The sequence below is a fragment of the Hyla sarda genome, chromosome 4, assembly GCF_029499605.1.
Source record: "Hyla sarda isolate aHylSar1 chromosome 4, aHylSar1.hap1, whole genome shotgun sequence".
NCBI classification, from domain to species: Eukaryota; Metazoa; Chordata; class Amphibia; order Anura; family Hylidae; genus Hyla; species Hyla sarda.
In genome coordinates this window covers 48,970,164-48,989,407 of record NC_079192.1, presented here as the reverse complement: position 1 = coordinate 48,989,407, position 19,244 = coordinate 48,970,164, and the positions used below count along the sequence as shown (strand labels likewise).

Here is a 19,244-nt window from a genome sequence, read left to right as displayed (position 1 = left end):
GGATGTTCTGAACTACTCTTACACGTAGTGTAAATCCTGAAAATACATTTACCAACTGAGTTCAAAAACTCTGTTCTTTTTTCCAGATGGCAATGATGAGGAACTGGCCCAGGGCACAATGAGTGTAAGTTCTGTGTATCACTGGTCAGGGCTACAATTGACACCTTTCAGTCTGTTCTCATGTGGATGTTGTATATACAGCTCCAGCTATAGAACTTGTCTTCATTTTGTTTTCCAGGACGGAGAACAAGAAGCTGGGACACAGGAGGAAACAGGTAAAAAGAACCTAAACTGATCCTCTGGTTCACTGGCGCATTGAAAAACAAATGCATTTTGGAATATAACCTTTTCTACATTCCACATTAGCTGGTCTTTAAAAAGTATTAACTCCTCGTGGTTTTCAAGAAAATGTTCATTCTTTACAGCAAACAGATCTTGAGAAACTAGAATTCTCCTTTAGGTTATGTTCACACAGGGCAGATATGTTTTGTTTCGGATTCACATGCAGAAAATCTGCAGTGTATTACAGTTAGAGATGAGCGAACTTACAGTAAATTCGATTCGTCACAAACTTCTCGGCTCGGCAGTTGATGACTTATCCTGCATAAATTAGTTCAGCTTTCAGGTGCTCCGGTGGGCTGGAAAAGGTGGATACAGTCCTAGGAGACTCTTTCCTAGGAATGTATCCACCTTTTCCAGCCCACCGGAGCACCTGAAAGCTGAACTAATTTATACAGGATAAGTCATCAACTGCCGAGCCGAGAAGTTTGTGACGAATTGAATTTACTGTAAGTTCGGTCATCTCTAATTACAGTAGCAGAAGGGTGGATGGGGTTTGTAGAAACCTTGTCCATACGCTTCACATGCAGCAACTGAATATTCCATTTATCTGAATAGGATTGTGAGCAGTTCACTATATGCACTCTATTATGACATGGGGTATTGCTCTATGGCAGGGGTAGGCAACCTTTTGGTAGTGCTGTGCCCAAATTTTTTTTCGAAGTGGCTTGGTGTGCCGGCAACATGGGTGTGGCTTGATATGGGTGGGGTTTGTGGAGGGTGTGGCTTGTCACAAGGTGGTTTTTTTACAGAATTGTCCCTATATATTGCTCTCGCTGCAAGGACCTTACAGTGAGAACAACCATTTTAACTCAGACCTGTGTAATACAGACCCCAGAATCAATCTGGACCATATTACAGACCCCAGAATCACCACCCACCATGATACAGACTCCAGAATCACCACCCGCCATAATACAGACCCCAGAATCACCACCCGCCATAATACAGACCCCAGAATCACCAACCGCCATAATACAGACCCCAGAATCACCACCCGCCATAATACAGACCCCAGAATCACCACCCGCCATAATACAGACCCCAGAATCACCACCCGCCATAATACAGACCCCAGGATCACCACCCGCCATAATACAGACCCCAGGATCACCACCCACCATAATACAGACCCCAGGATCAGACCCCAGTCATGTTGCACAATACTATACGTACAGTTACATTAACTGACTCACAATTCACGTCTTTTACGGTCGGCGGCGGCCGCTTTCCTTCTGTTCTCCATCTGGCTCAGACCACCATGACTACTTCTTCCAGCCAAAACCCATCACTGCAGCATCTGCAAGACAAACATCTTAGTTTCTGCATTTTTCCAGTGTAGTCCCCAGAAGTGACGAATTCGATGGAGTTTATTCCATTCCAAACAGCGTTATAGAGCAAGCTACGTTTCCACGACCTGTCTTCTCCTTTGTCAAGCATGAGAAGCGACGGAACGTAGCCTGCTCTGTAACTCTGTTTGAAATGGAAATAACTGCACTGAATTCTGCACTTTATACTTTGGTGAGCTACGATTTTCCTTGGATATAAGTAGGTAGGTAGCTATGCAGGTAGGTAAGTAGATATGAAGGTAAGTTCATAGGTGTAGCAAGGTCGGTAAATGGGTAGCTATGTATGTATCTGGGTAGATAGGTAGGTAGTTAGGTAATTAGGTTGCTCTGTAGGTAAGTTGCTATGTAGGTGGGTATGTAGCCAGGAAATTAATAAGGTAGGTAGCCAGGCAGGTTATTGTGTAGGTAGCAAGGTAGGGAAGTAGCCAGTGCTCCATCATATCCAAATCATCAGCCCCCTCCCCGTCACCTGCACCCTCCTCCCCCCCCCCCATCACTTGCACCCCTCTTCCCCCTCATCATTACTTGCACCCCCCTTCCCCCTCATCATTACTTTCACCATCTTCCCCCTCATCATCACTTTCACCCCCCTTCACCCTCATCATCACTTTCACCCCCATTATCACTTGCACCCCCCCCCATCATCACTTGCACCCCCCTTCCCCTGCCATAATCACTTGCACCCCTATCATTGTATAGGTAGCCAGGTAGGGAAGTAGCCAGTTCTCCTTCACATTTAAATCATCATCCCCCTCCCTGTCACCTGTGCCTCCCTCCCCTGCACCACCCTCCTTGTCACTTGCACCCCTCCATCATCACTTGCACCCCTCCATCATCACTTGCACCCCCCCCATCATCACTTGCACCCCCCATCACTTGCAAACCCCCAATCCCATCATCCCTTGCACTCCCCCCCCCCCATCATCACTTGCACTCCCCCCCCCCCCCCCCCCAACAAATCCTATCATCACTTGCACCCCTACCCCATCCCATAAAAAAAAGAAGAAACTCTTACTCACCTATGTCGCAGTCCGGGATCTCTGCGGCAGCACATGCTGGCTGCGTTCTTCTCCCACTACAGTGCAGGTGCCGATGAGTGACATCATCGGCGCCTGCGCTTCGTGGGGGCAGAGGTCACAGGTCTCCTCTCAGTGAAGCCGCAGGTCCTGCAGCTCACACTGAGAGGAGACTTGCTGTGTGTGCGTACACAGCTTAGCGGCGCTCGCTCGTGTGGGGATCTCGGACAAGTGTCCTGGATCCCCATTAGCGGAGCAAGCGCATCTCGAGCTGGAGCCCCGCATGCCACCCAAAAGCGCCCCCGCGTGCCATGAGCGGCACGCGTGCCGGGGGTTGCCGACCCCTGCTCTATGGTAATGTTTCCCAGCCAGGGTACCTCCAGCTGTTGCAGAACTACAGCTCCCAGCATGCTTGGAGTTGTAGTTTTGCAACAGCTGGAAACACCCTGGTTGGAAAAGAATGCTCTATGGTGCGCTGTGCACCTATATATTTTTTTTCTGTAGGTTATTGCTTATATTAAAAGCATCAGGGAAGTCTCAGAATTGGTTTTCGCTGCTCAGTTTTCTGCCCCTGGTTATTGGAGATTCCAGATTGGGCCCGAGCCACCTGACTTCACCTTTGACTGATTTTTTCCAACAGAAAGTACACAGTCATCTAGCAAAGAGCTCAAGGAGGAAATCTTGGATCACAATCTGGGGAATAGGTACGTGGTCCTGAGTATATTGAGAAAAATTACGTACGTTATATCTTTTACAGAGATATATATATAGATAGATAGATAGATAGATAGATAGATAGATAGATAGATAGATAGATATATATATATATATATATATATATATATATATATATATATATATATATATATATATATATAAATAATATATATATATATATATATATATATATATATATATATATATATATATATATATATATAAATAATATGGAATAAACCCAAATAACAAAAGTGGTCTTCCTTTCAGGATCCAGTTTTCCTGCGATCCATGTCAGTTCCGGACATTCTATGAGGAGGAGTGGAATATGCACATGCAGACCCGCTTTCATAAAGAGCATTTCGAGAGAATTTCTAGTAAACTTGCCAAAAAGGAGGCAGACTTTGTAGAGGTATACCATGGCATCTCTGTCCTCCTATTACTCTAATTCCAGGCTATCACACTGATAAAACAATAATTTGCATTCAGCCTATTCATGGTTGTGTATTGATGTCCGCGTCGTAGACCAAAATATTTTTGGTCCTCCTGTTCAGTCCAGCATGCTGTGCTTTGTATAGTCATTAGATGGTAAACCGAGACACTGTCTACAGACACCACAGCAACTAGTTACTACCAGTCAGTAATGAAAGTGACCATGTATGTGATCATTGCTGGAAAGACTCTTGAGTCTCTTAAGATTGATTTGCAAATTTAGAAATATGCCACTAAATAAATCCATGGTGAGCAACTGGCTCCCTGATGTTCCTGGCTTTCCTCTTTCCCCAAATAACCTTTGGCTGTCATTGCATAATGGGAGTTGTAGCTTTGCAATAGCTGGTAAGCAACAGGTTGGGAATGCTGTTTTAAATGATTACGAAGAAAGCTATGCTAAGAAACTTTGCATAAATCAATAGTACAAGCGATTAAAATAAACTTTGTAATATATCTTATAAGAGAAAAATGCCCTTTTTCCTCTTTTCAGACTCCATTCTTGTTGCCGTTATTCTGGACTTATCAATTCTTCAAGTTCAGTTCACTCAACTATCAGGTTATAACTGCCCATAGAAGTCTATGGGGGAGGGAGAAACTACAGAGTGCAAAGGTCACATAAAACCCTAGTCAGTGTCCCTCTCCTAAAAGTTTTAGCTTTTATTATACATGTAATGAAAGAAATACCTATCATATTAGTGACCTCTAAGATAGAAGATTAAAACCTGTGCTCAGGAAAAGTTGCCCATAGCAACCAATCAGATCGCTTCTTTCATTTTTCACAAGGCCTCTGAAATATAAAATGAAAAGCGATCTGATTGGTTGCTATGGGCAACTGGGCAACTTTTCCTCTGCACAGGTTTTGATAAATCTAGCCTATTGTGTCTAAATCTGTGGCTACCAATCCTATTATAGTATAGCAGAAAATATAACTAACTCTAAAGTAGCTGACATAGACTGTGACCATAGGCTGCAGAACTTTGTCACTACCAGACCAGAAACACTGTTGTCAAAACATTCGTTTGCTATCCTCAACATGTTTCGCTGTAATAACTGCATCATGAGGAGGCTGTAGGGCATTAGTTGTCACACACTGATCGAGTGGGGGTATTTATAGTTTTAGACTGATTACATCAGGGCTGCTGAAACTGCACATAAACAATAGATAAGTGTTACTACTGGTAGCCAATCCACATGATCTCTGGCTTCACAGTGCAAGTAAAAAAATAAAATCCAAATTTCTTGTTTGTGTCTAAAACTCAAGGGGAGGCCACTTATTGCTCTATAAGCACGCTTTCCCTCTAGCACCTATGGGCCCGCTTGAAAACTTGAGATTAACTCTGAAGATATAAATCTATGGAATGGCAAATGGCTAGTATACTTGCTGGGGGGCACAAATCAAATTTTGTGTTAGTACAGACTTTCCTTGCCAGAGCTGCATGGACTAAAAATACCATGCAAGTGAGTACTTAGGTTTTCTGTTAGTGTCGCCTTTTTATATGTTTGGTATAAATATGTATCATTTGTTTTTTCTTTACGCACTATTTATTCATAATAAATGTTCCTTTCTTGGTTGTTCTTTATTGGAGGACACCTATACTGATGGGGTGTATGCTCTGGCCACTAGGAGACGCTGACACTGCAAAAAAAAAATGTGGCTCCTCCCTGGCAGGATATACCTGCCCATTGGAAGTGAGGTAATCAGTTTTAGCTAGTGTCAGTAGGAGGCAAGACACAGGTCCGGGAGCTCCCCACACTTGGTCTTCTTTTTAAAATTATTTTCTAGTAAGGGCTGTTTAGTAAGGTTTTTATCTCCTTTTTTCTTTCCCTTTTTCAGGTGGGTGTTCAGGAGAATGGCGCTACCTGTTATCCCATATGCGACAAAGGGGCATGGAACATAAGAGTATGGGCCGTCAACCCCTTATCGCCAACAGCCAGCGCCTGGAGGTTGTACCCTGGGTCAGGGTCCCCCACTGCCCCTGCTCGCCACGCTATCTTAGCCTAGTATAAGGCAGCGTGGCCTAATGCTGGCTGAAGCTGTCAAGAGGTGAGTATGTGGCAACTGAGGTGAGTATGCCCCCCATTAGCCCGGGGGGGGGGGGGGCATTGGCATTCCTGGCGGATGCTAAGGTCGCTTTCACAGTTGAAAACTTGGGATAAACTCTGAAGATATAAATCTATGGAATGGCAAATGGCTAGTATACTTGCTGGGGGGCACAAATCAAATTTTGTGTTAGTACAGACTTTCCTTGCCAGAGCTGCATGCCCTCTGTCATGTCCACTGGTCACCCATCAAGGTGGTGTTCTTGGCTTGTGCCTACAATCTGTCCCTCCTTCACAGGCTGCCGCATCTGCGGCTAGTGCTCCAGGTCCCCCACCCCCATGTCCAGTGCGAGGTCTCCGTGGAAGTGTCCCCTTGTGGGCAGGGATTGGACCTGAAATCAATATGCCGGACAGTAGTCTCGCCTGTCACTCATCTTGCAGCTGCCGCATCCGCGGCTGGATTCCAGTACTCCACTGCGAGGTATCCACAGGAGTGACCCTTTGTCTACTAGAGACCCATACCTATAAGCCAGACAGTGGTTTGCCTCCGCTGCCTGTCATTCATCACACAGCTGATGGATGGAATTTCGGTACCCCACTACTAGTGCGAAGTGTCCGATGGAGTGCCCTTTTGTGTGCTATGGATCCATGCCCGTAAGCCAGACGGGTCTGCGTGGTCTCTTCTGCCGCCTGTCATTCATCGCATAGTTGATGTATTTGCGGCTGAAGTTCCGGTACCCCACTGTTGTGCTAGGTTTATGAAGGAGTGACCCAGCGTGTCCTATGGACCCTGTATGGGGTGATGGGGATACCATTCGCAGCTTCTCAGCCTCCCCCATTCTCAGGGCGGCGGGGATACTATCCATGGCTCTCTTAGGCCTCCCCTCCCTCCCACATGTGACAGAGGGGCACAGTCATTGCCTACCTGGCTGTCGCACCCTCTTAGCCAGCGCCTGGAAGTGTACTTGTTCAGCCAGACTGTTGTCTGCATGGTTCTGCCACCGTCTGTCTCCCATCTCAGGGCTGCCGCAGGCATAGCCAGGTTCCCGTACCTCACTGCTGGTGTGAGGAATCTGGATGTGGGTCCCTGCATTTACATGGGACTGATGCCAGTACGCCAGACTTTTGTCTGCTGGATCTCCTTCTCCGCCAGGTCGCCTGTTAGCTCGGCTGCACTCCGGTACCCAACTTTCCATAGGAGGGTTCGAAGGAGTGATCCTGTGCGTTCAGGAATCCTAACCCAGTCAGCCAGATGGTTGTCTGCATGATTACTGCTACATCAGGTCAACTACCATACATTTTCTGCTCAGAGAACAGAAGTTCAGGTAATGCATTGCCGAGGTTCAGTTCCGAGTGAGTCACCCCATGTTGCTCCATGGGCCTTGTACAATGCACCACTTACTGGTTTGCAGGTTCCCTGCTTTACCAGGTCCCTCTCTACATGCCTGCCGCTCTCATGCCTGAGGGCTGGTGGCCGCTTTCAATGAGTGGCTCTGAATGTGGAACCCGGTGTGGCCATGGTCCCTATGCCATATAGCCACACCGTGTCTACATGGTTTCTAATCCACCAGGTCACCTCCCCTTTCCTGCCGTTCCCGCGACAGCAGCCCGGTGACTCTCTTCTATGTGAAGTTCAATCAGTGTTTGCTTGTTTCCTGCCCCACATAACTTCTTTTTCTCTTGCATCTGCAGCAGCAGTTCTGGTGTGTGGCACCATTAGGAGATGGTATGTGGACTTTCCTACAGGTTCCATGGCCTTTCACAGCAACAGCAGCACTCTCTGTTTCCCTTTCTAAGAGGTCCACGTAGGCTGCAAGGGGCATGGTTGTGACACACTGTTGGGTGCTGAGCCGGTCTTCCATGTTGCCGGAGTTTTGGATGTCTGCGGTTTCTTCCGTGTTTGCAGTCTTGGTACCCCACTACTCGTGAGGTCTCCATGTCTGTGGCCCTACGTATGCTACGGTCCCTCTGCACATGTAGTGCCCACCTTCCTTCTGTCGCTGGGGTGTGCCTCGGGCCTTCCTGTAGTTTTGTTTCCACAGGTCTGCAGCGGTTGAGCTCCTCTGTTCTTGTATGGGGCCTGGTGGGGGGTCATCAGTTCCATGCTCCCCCTATGCCTCCAGGTATCTCCCTGGATTCCTGTACAGGTTGGCCACAGGGCGGTAGGGTGTCATTCCCCTGCTCCTACAGTGCCTGGTGCACTTTGAAAATTCCACTTCCACGGGTGTATGGGAATCCGGGGGTTTGCAAGGTCAGTTCCTAAGTTTCATCCCGACCACCTCTTGTACCCCTCCTCTAGGGGGACTATTTCGCTGTGTGCTTTTTGCTACAGAGATGGAGCCATCTCTCTCTTCTCATTATATAGGTGGGATATCTGGCTGGGCCCTTGGTTTTTTACTGAAAGCATTCGGAAGAGCTTTGCACTGTCTCAGCCTGTGTGCTGACTGTCCACTATGGCAGCCTGGCCCTTTTCCTTTCTCATGGTTATCTACTCCTGTTCATGCAGCCATGGCACTCTCCTCTGTAGTGGGGGGGTGGTTTCCATCTGTATGGCTTGGGGACAGCTGGTCTAGACACCGTCTGTTGTTTGAGTCCTACCATTGCTCTCCTCACCCCTCGGCGCACACTCTCCCTCATAAGGTGTGTTCCTCCTTCCCTTGTCTGTCAGTTGTGCTACACTGACTCCACGGTCTTCTGGTGTGACCTTTCTGTCTTCAGAGCCTAGGTGTCCCAGCTGGGATCACTTTTGTTTCCGTGACTTCTCCGTTTTCACATTTGTGGGGCGGTCTCTATGTGCGCATTTCTTCTTGTCTTGTCATGGAAGTTCGTCACCCCGAGCGTTGCGTGGATGTTTGGTTTCCTTATCCTTCAGGTGTAAGTCTTCCAGGAGATTCAGGAACCTCCTTTCTTCCCATTTCGGCCACTCCGGTGTTCCGGGATGCTCCTTTTCAGGGTCTTCCGTTCCTTTTTTGGCCATTTATTCTTCCATGTTCGTCTTCCAGGTGCCTCAGGCACCTCCAGTTTCCGGGTCTATCGTTCTGGTATGCCCCCTTTTCTGGCCGTTCTGCTTTTTGGCCGTTAATACCTTCCGTCTCCTCCTTCGGGGTCCATTTTCTCTCGAGATGGAGGGCGTTCCGGTCATCTGGATCACACCATTGAAGCTATTTTGCCTCTCAGGTGCTCGTGGCGGGCCCCTGGATGGGAGTTTTGGGTCTGCAGATGTTCGGTTCATCAATCTTCTGTACCAAGTCTCTCTAGACTGTTTCCGTCTTTCTTTTTTCCAGTGGTTTTCTGGTCTCCACCTTCTGTGCCCTCTTTCTGCCAGGCATCCACTGCTCTCCCTGCTGTTTTTCCACCGTGTTATCTTGAATCGGTTGACACTGGATGGGATTCTCTTGTGCCCTTTTCCATTTTTGTTTTCTAGCCGGGCTAGCCCTGTCTGGTTCTGTGTTAGGCTGGGTTCACACTACGATTTTAACTACGGTTCCCGTGTACGGCTGGGGGGAGGGGTGGGCGGGGCTTACTCGCGGCGCCCGCACTCAGCCGTATTCGGGAACCGTAGTTAATGTATGTCTATGAGCCGACCGCAGTGAACCGCAGCCTCCGGTCGGTTCCTTTTTTGGCCGTATGCGGTGTCCTGACCGCAGGCAAAAATGTGGTCGACCACGTTTTTGCCTGCGGTCGGGACACCGCATATGGCAGAAAAAGGAGCCGACCGGAGGCTGCGGTTCACTCCGGTCGGCTCATAGACATACATTAACTACGGTTCCCGCCCACCCCTCCTCCCAGCCGTATACAGGAACCGTAGTTCAAATCGTAGTGTGAACCCAGCCTTACGTGGAGTTGTTTTCCTACCTCCTTCCTGGATGGTTCTGGCCCATCTGGCTTCCTAGTCGACCTTGTCTCTCTATATGGACGTAGGTTTAGAGCCTCTGCAAAGGACGATCCTTTCCTTTTGGCGTCCCAGTCCGTCTCCATGGACCGCAGGCCTTACGGTTGAGTGGGTTCGGTCTCTGGACTGATCCCCTTTCCCTAGTGGTTGTTCTTCCCTCCCTAGGGGACTGCTTTGGTATGTCCCATCAGTATAGGTGTCCCCCAAGGAAGAGTGACCGAGAAAAGGAGATTTTTTTTTTTTTGTGCTCCACCATAAAATCTTTCTCGTAGCCTTCATTGGGGGACACTGCACCCACCTACTTATTCTTTTTTGTCCAGATATTCTTTTCTGGTTCTAGAGTGCTTCTCTGGGATTCTTTTCTAGGGTCCTTCTGACATATTTCTTTGTATTTTTCTCCTACTGCTTTGTGACAAAACCTCACTTCCAGTGGGTGGGTATATCCTGCCAGGGAGGAGCCGACTTTTTTTCCTAGTGTCAGCGCCGCCTAGTGGCAAGAGAATATACCCATCAGTGTCCCCCAATGAAGGGTACGAGAAAGAGATTTTATGGTGAGTGCAAAAAATCTTCTTTTGAGTTCTGCCTTTGTCTGGTAAAGACATCACATACCTGATGACATCATTTTATTAGTGTTAAATCATAGTTTGTGTTTGTTTTAATCTATTGTTTGATTGGACCAAGGCACCCCATTTTTACATTGTTTTGGTGGTGGCAGTGCTTGGATATTAGTTCTATCTTTATGATTTAGTGTGGGTGGTGTTAAAGGGGGAATAGTTGTAGTAGTGTTAAAGGGGTACTCCGGTGAAAACCCTTTTTTCTTTTAAATCAACTGGTGGCAGAAAGTTAAACATATTTGTAAATTATTTCTATTAAAAAATCTTAATCCTTCCAGTACGTATTAGCTGCTGAATGCTACAGAGGAAACTCCTTTCTTTTTGGAACACTGATGACATCACGAGCACAGTGCTCTCTGCTGACATCTCTGTCCATTTTAGCAACCGTGCATAGCAGATGTATGCTAAGGGCAGCATGGTGGCTCAGTGGTTAGCACTGCTGCCTTGCAGTGCTGGGGACTTGGGTTCAAATCCCACTAAGGACAACAATAAATAAAGTATTATTATTATAATAATTTCAGCAGAGAGAACTGTGCTCGTGATGTCATCAGAGAGCATTCCAAAAAGAAAATAATTTCCTCTGTAGTATTCAGCAGCTAATAAGTACATGAAGGATTAAGATTTTTTTAATAGAAATAATTTACAAATATGTTTAACTTTCTGCCACCAGTTGATTTAAAAGAAAAAAGGTTTTCACCGGAGTACCCCTTTAACCCCTTAACGACGCAGGACGTATATTTACGTCCTGCGCCGACTCCCGCGATATGAAAAGGGGGTTCGCGCCGCGATCCTGCATCATATCGCGTCGGTCCCGGCGCTCATCAACGGCCGGGACCCGCGGCTAATACCACACATCGCCGATCGCAGCGATGTGCGGTATTAACCCTTTAGAAGCGGCGGTCAAAGCTGACCGCCGCTTCTAGAGTGAAACTGAAAGTGACCCGGCTGCTCAGTCGGGCTGTTCGGGACCACCGCGTTGAAATCGCGGCGTCCCGAACAGCTGATCGGACACCGGGAGGACCCTTACCTGCCTCCTCGGTGTCCGATCGACGAATGACTGCCGCGTGCCTGAGATCCAGGCAGGAGCAGTCAAGCGCCGATAATGCTGATCACAGGCGTGTTAATACACGCCAGTGATCAGCATAGGAGATCAGTGTGCGCAGTGTTATAGGTCCCTATGGGACCTATAACACTGTAAAAAAAAAAGTGTTAATAAAGGTCATTTAACCCCTTCCCTAATAAAAGTTTGAATCACCCCCCTTTTTCCATAAAAAAAATAAAACTGTGTAAAAAAAAAAAAAACATATGTGGTATCGCCGCGTGCGTAAATGTCCGAACTATAAAAATATATCATTAATTAAACCGCACGGTCAATGGCGTACGCGCAAAAAAATTCCAAAGTCCAAAAAGCGTATTTTGGTCACTTTTTATACCATTAAAAAAATTAATAAAAAGTGATCAAAAAGTCCGATCAAAACAAAAATCATACCGATAAAAACTTCAGATCACGGCGCAAAAAATGAGTCCTCATACCGCCCTGTACGTGGAAAAATAAAAAAGTTATAGGGTCAAAAGATGACATTTTTAAACGTATAAATTTTCCTGCATGTAGTTATGATTTTTTTCCAGAAGTGCGACAAAATCAAACCTATATAAGTAGGGTATCATTTTAACCGTATGGACCTACAGAATAATAAGGTGTAATTTTTACCGAAATATGCACTGCGTAGAAACGGAAGCCCCCAAAAGTTACAAAATGGCGTTTTTTTTCTGATTTTGTCGCACAATGATTTTTTTTTCCGTTTCGCCGTGCATTTTTGGGTAAAATGACTAATGTCACTGCAAAGTAGAATTGGCGACGCAAAAAATAAGCCAGAATATGGATTTTTAGGTGGAAAATTTAAAGGGTTATGATTTTTAAAAGGTAAGGAGGAAAAAACGAAAGTGCAAAAACGGAAAAACCCTGAGTCCTTAAGGGGTTAAAGTAGTGATGTTTTTACCACCAGAACTCATATTCAGGGGCGTAAAGTGCATATGTGAAACTCAGTGCTTGAAAAGTTGATCATTTTCAGAACATAGAAACATAGAATATGTCGGCAGATAAGAACTATTCGGTTTATCTAGTCTGCCCAATATTGTGAATACTATGAATAGTCCCTGGTCCTATCTTATATAAAGGATAGCCTTATACCTTTCCCTAGCTTATATGAAGGATATCCTTATGCCTATCACTATCTTACATGAAGGATAGCCTTATACCTATCCATATTCACACCAAGAAAAATCTATTGCTGTATAAAGTGCACACCTATATTCTTTATTTATTAAAAAGTACACAAAATAGAAAATGCATTAAGAACAATTAAAAGCGCTCATGAGAGCAACACACATGGGAGAAGGCCCCCTTTCCCACAGACCCCATCCTCCAATAGGAATAAATTGCTATGTGCTCCTCCAAAGAGTAAACAATATAACATATATCAAAGACTGAGTGTGCTAAGATTTAGTACAATAAATATAACATACAAAAAATTGTTGTACACCATATAATTAAATGCAGTATAAAAAAACAACCATAGCACTCTCATGTATATCTAATCTTTTTGTGGCTCCGTCCCGTGCTTTATTCCATCATCTTGCTTCTCTGTTTGTGGTCTGCTATTTTGTTTGGTAGATGAACATGAGAGTGCTATGGTTGCTTTTTTTTAATATTGCATTTAATTAAGGCTATCCTTTATCTTATATGAAGGATAGCCTTATACCTATCCCATACATGACTAAACTCTTTCGATGTATTTGCAGCTACCACTTCTGCAGGAAGGCTATTCCATGCATCCACTACTCTCTCAGTAAAGTAGTACTGCAGAAACCTTCACCACTGTGTTGATTCCCTTTATGTATATAAAAAGTTCTATCATATCCCCTCCGTCCTTCAAGCTGTACATTATAAGGTACTTTTAATGTACATGAGAACATAGTGACACTTGCTACTTCCTCAATTTGCATAACCTGATGTCCGTCTTGTCCTTTATGGTGTTGTAATTTCACTGTTGAGGAATGCAGTATAACAAACCCTCAGCTGTGAAAAGTATTAGGTCTGTACACGTTTTCAGCGATAAAAATGATGAAAAATTGATGCACAAATATCTATTAGAAAGCAGCGGAACTTTACTCTATATATTCATTCAGCTTTATTTATTTAGGTTTTCCAGGCCCCTTTTCTCTAACATCTCTTTGTATCTTTTTCCAGGCATATGTGGAGAATGGCTATAAGATGGCAAAGCAAAAGCGCGAACAGATTGAAGATCTCAGCAACAAAATCCACCAAATATATCGGAGGCAGGACCATACCCTAGGTAGGTACAAAGCCTTTTATGTATGGGGGCCCCCTTACTACTCCACCCAATGACCGTTCAGAGAAGCTTTGTAGAAGATAGTATACAGCTGAGGTTGTTGCCCATAGTAACCAATTACATTCTACATCTCATTTTTCAGAAGCCGGTTTGTAAATGAATAAAGCTATCTGGTTGCTATGAGCAGCTGCTCTACTTTCCATATGAATCAGTTCGGATAAATCTCCCTCATTGTCTCTCCAGCTGGCCCCCCCTATTATCAGCTTCTGCTCCATACCCCCTTAAATATCTCCTTACATGTCCAGTGCTCTAGATTTATAGGACCTTATGTAAGGATTCTTTATGGTAACTAATGTGTGTTTTCTTAGGATTAGCATGAAGGTTGTGGCAGTCTAAGATATGGGTTCTAAGGATCCTGTGGGGGCGCTGTGGCTCTCCTTGGAAATAGGGATCGACAGATATAGATTTTTTTTAGGGCCGAAAGCGATAATCTGTGACCTTTCAGGCCGATAGCTGATAACTGATACCGATATTCCGGTATAAGTTATCGGCTATTGACCCCCTCCCCAAAATTTGTAATCCCATTTCTTCTGCGTAAGAACATACTCCATGTGTGGATGTAAAGTGCTGTGCGGGCGAACTACAATGCTCAGAAGAAAAGGAGCGACATTGGGCTTTTGAAGTGAAAATTTGTCCCGTATTGAAGGCCACGTGTGTTTACAAAGCCCCCATAGTGCCAGAACAATGGACCCACACATACACACACACAAACGCGCACACACACACACACGTGACACCATTTTGGAAACTACGCCCCTCATGTAATGTAATAAGGGGTACAGTGAGCATTTACGCCCCACAGGTGTCTGACAGATTTTTGGAACAGTGGTCCATGAAAATGAAAAATGTAATTTTTCATTTGCACAGCCCACTGTTCCAAAGATCTGTTTAACGCCAGTGGGGTGTAAATACTCACTGCACCCTTATTAAATTCTGTGAGGGGTGTAGTTTCCAAAATGGGGTCACATGTGGGGGGGTCCACTGTTCTGGCACCACGGGGGGCTTTGTAAACTCACATGGCCCCGGACTTCCATTCCAAACAAATTCACTCTCCAAAAGCTCAATGGTGCTCCTTCTCTTCTGAGCATTGTAGTTCACTGTAGTATTTCCATACTAAGGAGAAAATGACCCCCAAAATTTGTAACCCTATTTCTTCTATTACCCCTTGTAAAAATGTAAAATTTGGGGAAAACCAGCATTTCAGTGAATAATAAAAAAAAATGTTTTCCACTTAAACATCCAAATTTAACAAAGTTGTAAAACACCTGTGGGGTGTTAAAGCCAAATGTGACTCCTTCTCTTCTGAGCATTGTAATGCGCCCGCAGAGTATTTTACATCCTAACATGGGGTATTTCCATACTCAGAAGAGATGGGGTTACACATTTTGGGGGGCATTTTCTCCTATTACCTTTTGTAAAAATGGTAAATTTGGGAAAACAAAACTGCACTTTTTGAAGAGAAAACATTTTTCATTTCTCGTTCAGCTCCATTGGGGGACACAGGGACCGTGGGTATATCTTGCTGACACTAGGCATACAAAAAAGAAGTCGGCCCCTCCCAGCAGGGTATACCCCACCTACTGCCTTAGAGACACTCAGTTTTAGCTTAGTGTCCTAGGAGACAGCACTGGTCTGGTTTTCTCCAGACCTGTTCTAATTTTATTATTTTCAAGCTGTTAGAGTTTAGATTTTCTCTCCTTTATTTATTTTTCTAGGTAGGGGTGACAGGAGCATGGTGCTGCCTGATTTCCCCATATGCGTTAACCCTTCCTCTGGTATGAGGCAGATGGCCCAGGCTGGTTGAAGAGGGGCACCCTTTGCATACTTTAAGGTAAGTATATTTGCACCTTAGGGAAGTATGTGACCCAAACATTTTTTGCAATGTTTGCCCCCAGCTTTGAGGGGGGGGGGGTTCGGCTGAACCCACCTGTTCTGCCTGCTCTTCCTCCCGCCCTAATCCCCCCCCTCCCCACCCAGGATAGCCCCCTGGAGCGCTTGACCCTTGACCCTGCCCCGGTTTCTGATCTGGCGCAGGTTTCCAGGGAGGTGGCTATGGCCTTAAAGCAGTCTTCCTTGCGTCCTCCCCGGGAGACCAGTACGGCGTCTTCGGACCGTCGGCGCTCTCACAGGCGTCCCAGGGTCATTTATTCTGACTCCTCTCCTGAGCACAGGTCTTCCCGCCACTCGCGCTCCAGGTCCTCTCCTGTTAGGCAGCGTCCCCGGTCACGTGGTCGCTCTCCTAGGGGCCGCTCCCGATCCCCGGCCCACCCTACCAGATCCGTATCTCCTTGATCCGGAGCTTCCATTGCCCGTTCCCAATCTCCAGGGGAACTGGTGGACTCAGACTCTGCTCCGCTATCGGATTCTGAAGAGCTGTCATCCATGTCGGACTTGGTGGACAGCTTGGTGTCAGCTGTCAGACACCTTCCATCTACAGGACCCTGAAACTTCGGACCCTACTCCTGGAGTTTCCTTTACACGTACTCATCGCTCCCCCAAGGTCTTCAGTGCCCATAAGGAGTTTGATGATCTTCTAGAGACCGCCTGGAAGCTTCCGCTGAAGCGGTTCCAAGGCACTAAACGAGCGAAGACTCTGTGTCTGTTCTCTCAGGATCTTGTCTCTAAATGGACGGTTCCGCCGTTGGTGGACCCCCCCGGTCTCCAGTTTATCAAAATCCACCACCCTGCCGCTGGCAGATGCCACTTCCTTTAAGATCCCGTGGACAAGCGGGTCGAAAACCTGGCGAAGTACGCCTTCGAGGCGGTTAGGTCCGCCTTGCTTCTGGCCTTTGCTTCGACCTGGGTGTCCAAGGCCTTATCGGTTTGGGCCTCTCGGCTCCGCCATGGGGTGTTGTCCGGGGCCACTCCTGATTATCTGACTGATATTGCTCTCCAGATCTCCAAGGCAGGTGACTATTTATGCCAAGTTTCCTTAGTCAGCACGCTGTGCAGTCGTTGCGTCCGGCAATCTAGTCACCATTCGCCGCTCTATGTGGCTTAAGGCTTGGAACGCCAGCTCGGCTTCCAAAAAATCCCTGACAGAAATGGCCTTCGCTGGCGGCCGTCTTTTTGGCAAAAAGCTGGACGACATAATTTCCGATGCTGCGGGGGGGGGGGGGGGGGGGGGGGTGTAAGAGTTCCTTGCTTCCCCAGAATAAGGCGCACCGCCCTTCTGCTCTCGGGGGATTTCGCAAGACCGCTTCCTTTCGGTCCTTTCGTTCCTTGGGCCCCGGGTGCCGGGACAAGTCGGGTTCCTCACAAGCTCGGCAAAGCCCGTCCTTTAAGCCTCGCCCCTCCTGGAAGCAGGAAGGCCGTTCCAGCCGGTTTCCCGTGAAGTCGGAAATTCGCAAACCTACCTCAGCCTGAAGGGGCGCCCCAACCCTCGGGTGGCCGGTCGCTTGTCCCTCTTTCGGGATGTCTGGTTGGCACATGTCCAGGATTCCTGGGTTCAGGACGTATTCTCCGACAGTTACCGAATGGAGTTAAATTTTCTTCCCCGGGATCGTTTTTTTCGGTCCCGACCTCCTTGTTAGCCTGTCCTGGCTTCAGGTTTTCGCTCTGCCTTTTGCACTATGCTGGAGTAAGGTGTCAATGTGCCTGTTCCTCCTCAGGAACGTTTCCGGGATTTTTATTTAAACCTCTTCGTTGTTCACAAAAAAGGGGGAACGTTCCGTCCGATTTTGGACCTAAAACTCCTCAATCGACACCTTCGCCATTTTCGGATGGAGTCCCTGCGCTCACTTGATGCGTCCATGAACCAGTGTGAATTCCTGTCTTCTGTGGACACTCGAGATGCTTATCTCCACATTCCGATTTTTCCTCCACACCAACTCTTTCTACGGTTTGCCGTTCCGGAGGGTCACTTCCAGTTTGTGGCTCTGCCTTTAGTCTTGGCTACAGCCCCCAGGGTCTTTACCAAGGTCCTGGCGGCTGTCATGGCCATCCTCCGCTCCCGAGGGGTGCCTGTCCTTCCCTGGACGACCTGCTTGTCAAGGCCCCTTCCCTGGTCCAGAACGTGGAGAGTCTTCATATCACCCTGCAGACTTTGACCAGTTTCGGGTGGCTGATCAACAAGGAGAAATCCAATCTTTCTCCCTCCCAGTCTCTGTTTTTTCTGGGACTACGGTTCGATACCGGGAGGGCCCAGGTTTTTCTCCCTCTGTGCAAGCGAAGTGCTCTTCTGTCCGGTGTCTGCCTCTTGAGACGCCCAACTCCAGTGCCCATTCGCTTCTGCATCATGGCAGTGCTGGGCAGAATGGTGGCAGCCATAGCAGCAGTTCCATTTGCACAGTTTTGTTGCCGCCCGCTTCAGTGGACCATTCTGTGTCTCTGGGATGGATCTCCCCTGTCCTTGGATCGTCTGATCCGTCTGCCCACCTCGACCCGCCAGTCGCTTCCTTGGTGGCTCCGCTCTCCTTTCCTCATGAGCGGTCGCTCGTTCCTTCCGTTGAACTGGCTGGTCCTGACGGCGGACACGAGTTTCCTCAGTTGGGGGGGGGGGGGCGTTCTTCTGGACCGGACGGTCCAGGGCTGCTGGTCCCCTCAGGAATCCTGTCTTCCCATCAATGTCCTGGAGATCCGGGCCATCTTCCTTGTCTCCGGTACTGGGAGTCACTTCTCCGAGGCCGACCAGTTTGCATCCAGACGGACAACGCCACGGCCGTGGCGTATGTCAACCTTTCAAGGGGGCACTCACAGCCGCGCTGCCATGACCGAGGTGTCCAATATCTTGATCTGGGCGAAACTCTTGGTCCCCTCCATATCAGCGCTCAACATTCCGGGGGTGGGAAAACTGGGAAGCGGACTTTCTAAGTCGCTCCTCTCCAGACCCGGGGAGTAGTCTCTTCACCCGGAGGTGTTCGAGTCCATTTGCCGTCGCTGGGGGTTTCTGGACGTGGACCTCTTTGCTTCCCGCCTGAACCGGAAGGTTCCGACCTTCGTGGCAAAGTCCCGAGATCCTCTGGAACTGGCCTCGGACGCTCTCGTCATTCCCTGGTCTCTGTTCACGCTCCCCTATCTGTTTCCGCCACTTCCTCTTCTGCCCAGAGTGCTGAGGAAACTCAAGGCGGAAGGCTCCGGATTGGCCCCGCCACTCTTGGTACACCGACGTAGTTCTGCTCGTGGCGGACGTTCCCTTTCGGCTGCCGGATCGCCTCTATCTTCTTTCTCAGGGCCCACTTTGCCACCCCAATTCACTGCCGCTACGTTTGACTGCATGACGATTGAAACTGTGGTGTTGAAGGCCCGTGGTTTTTTCCCCCGGGGTCATTTGCACCATGCTCAGTGCACGGAAACAGTCCTCGGCTAGGATTTATCACAGGACTTGGCAGGCTTATCTAAGTGGCGTAAGGCCAGCTTTCTTTCTCCAATTC

General features: G+C 47.4%; 1 protein-coding gene across 1 annotated transcript in view; it reads left to right on the top strand.

Annotated features, from left to right (window-relative positions):
- LOC130367880 (A-kinase anchor protein 8-like) overlaps positions 1 to 19,244 on the top strand; it is a 71,584-nt gene that overhangs the window by 29,902 nt on the left and 22,438 nt on the right. The window contains exons 5-9 of the mRNA XM_056570835.1: positions 87 to 124; positions 239 to 275; positions 3,345 to 3,408; positions 3,692 to 3,833; positions 13,710 to 13,815. Coding sequence (XP_056426810.1) covers positions 87 to 124; positions 239 to 275; positions 3,345 to 3,408; positions 3,692 to 3,833; positions 13,710 to 13,815 — 387 coding nt within the window. The remainder of the gene's footprint in view (positions 1 to 86; positions 125 to 238; positions 276 to 3,344; positions 3,409 to 3,691; positions 3,834 to 13,709; positions 13,816 to 19,244) is intronic.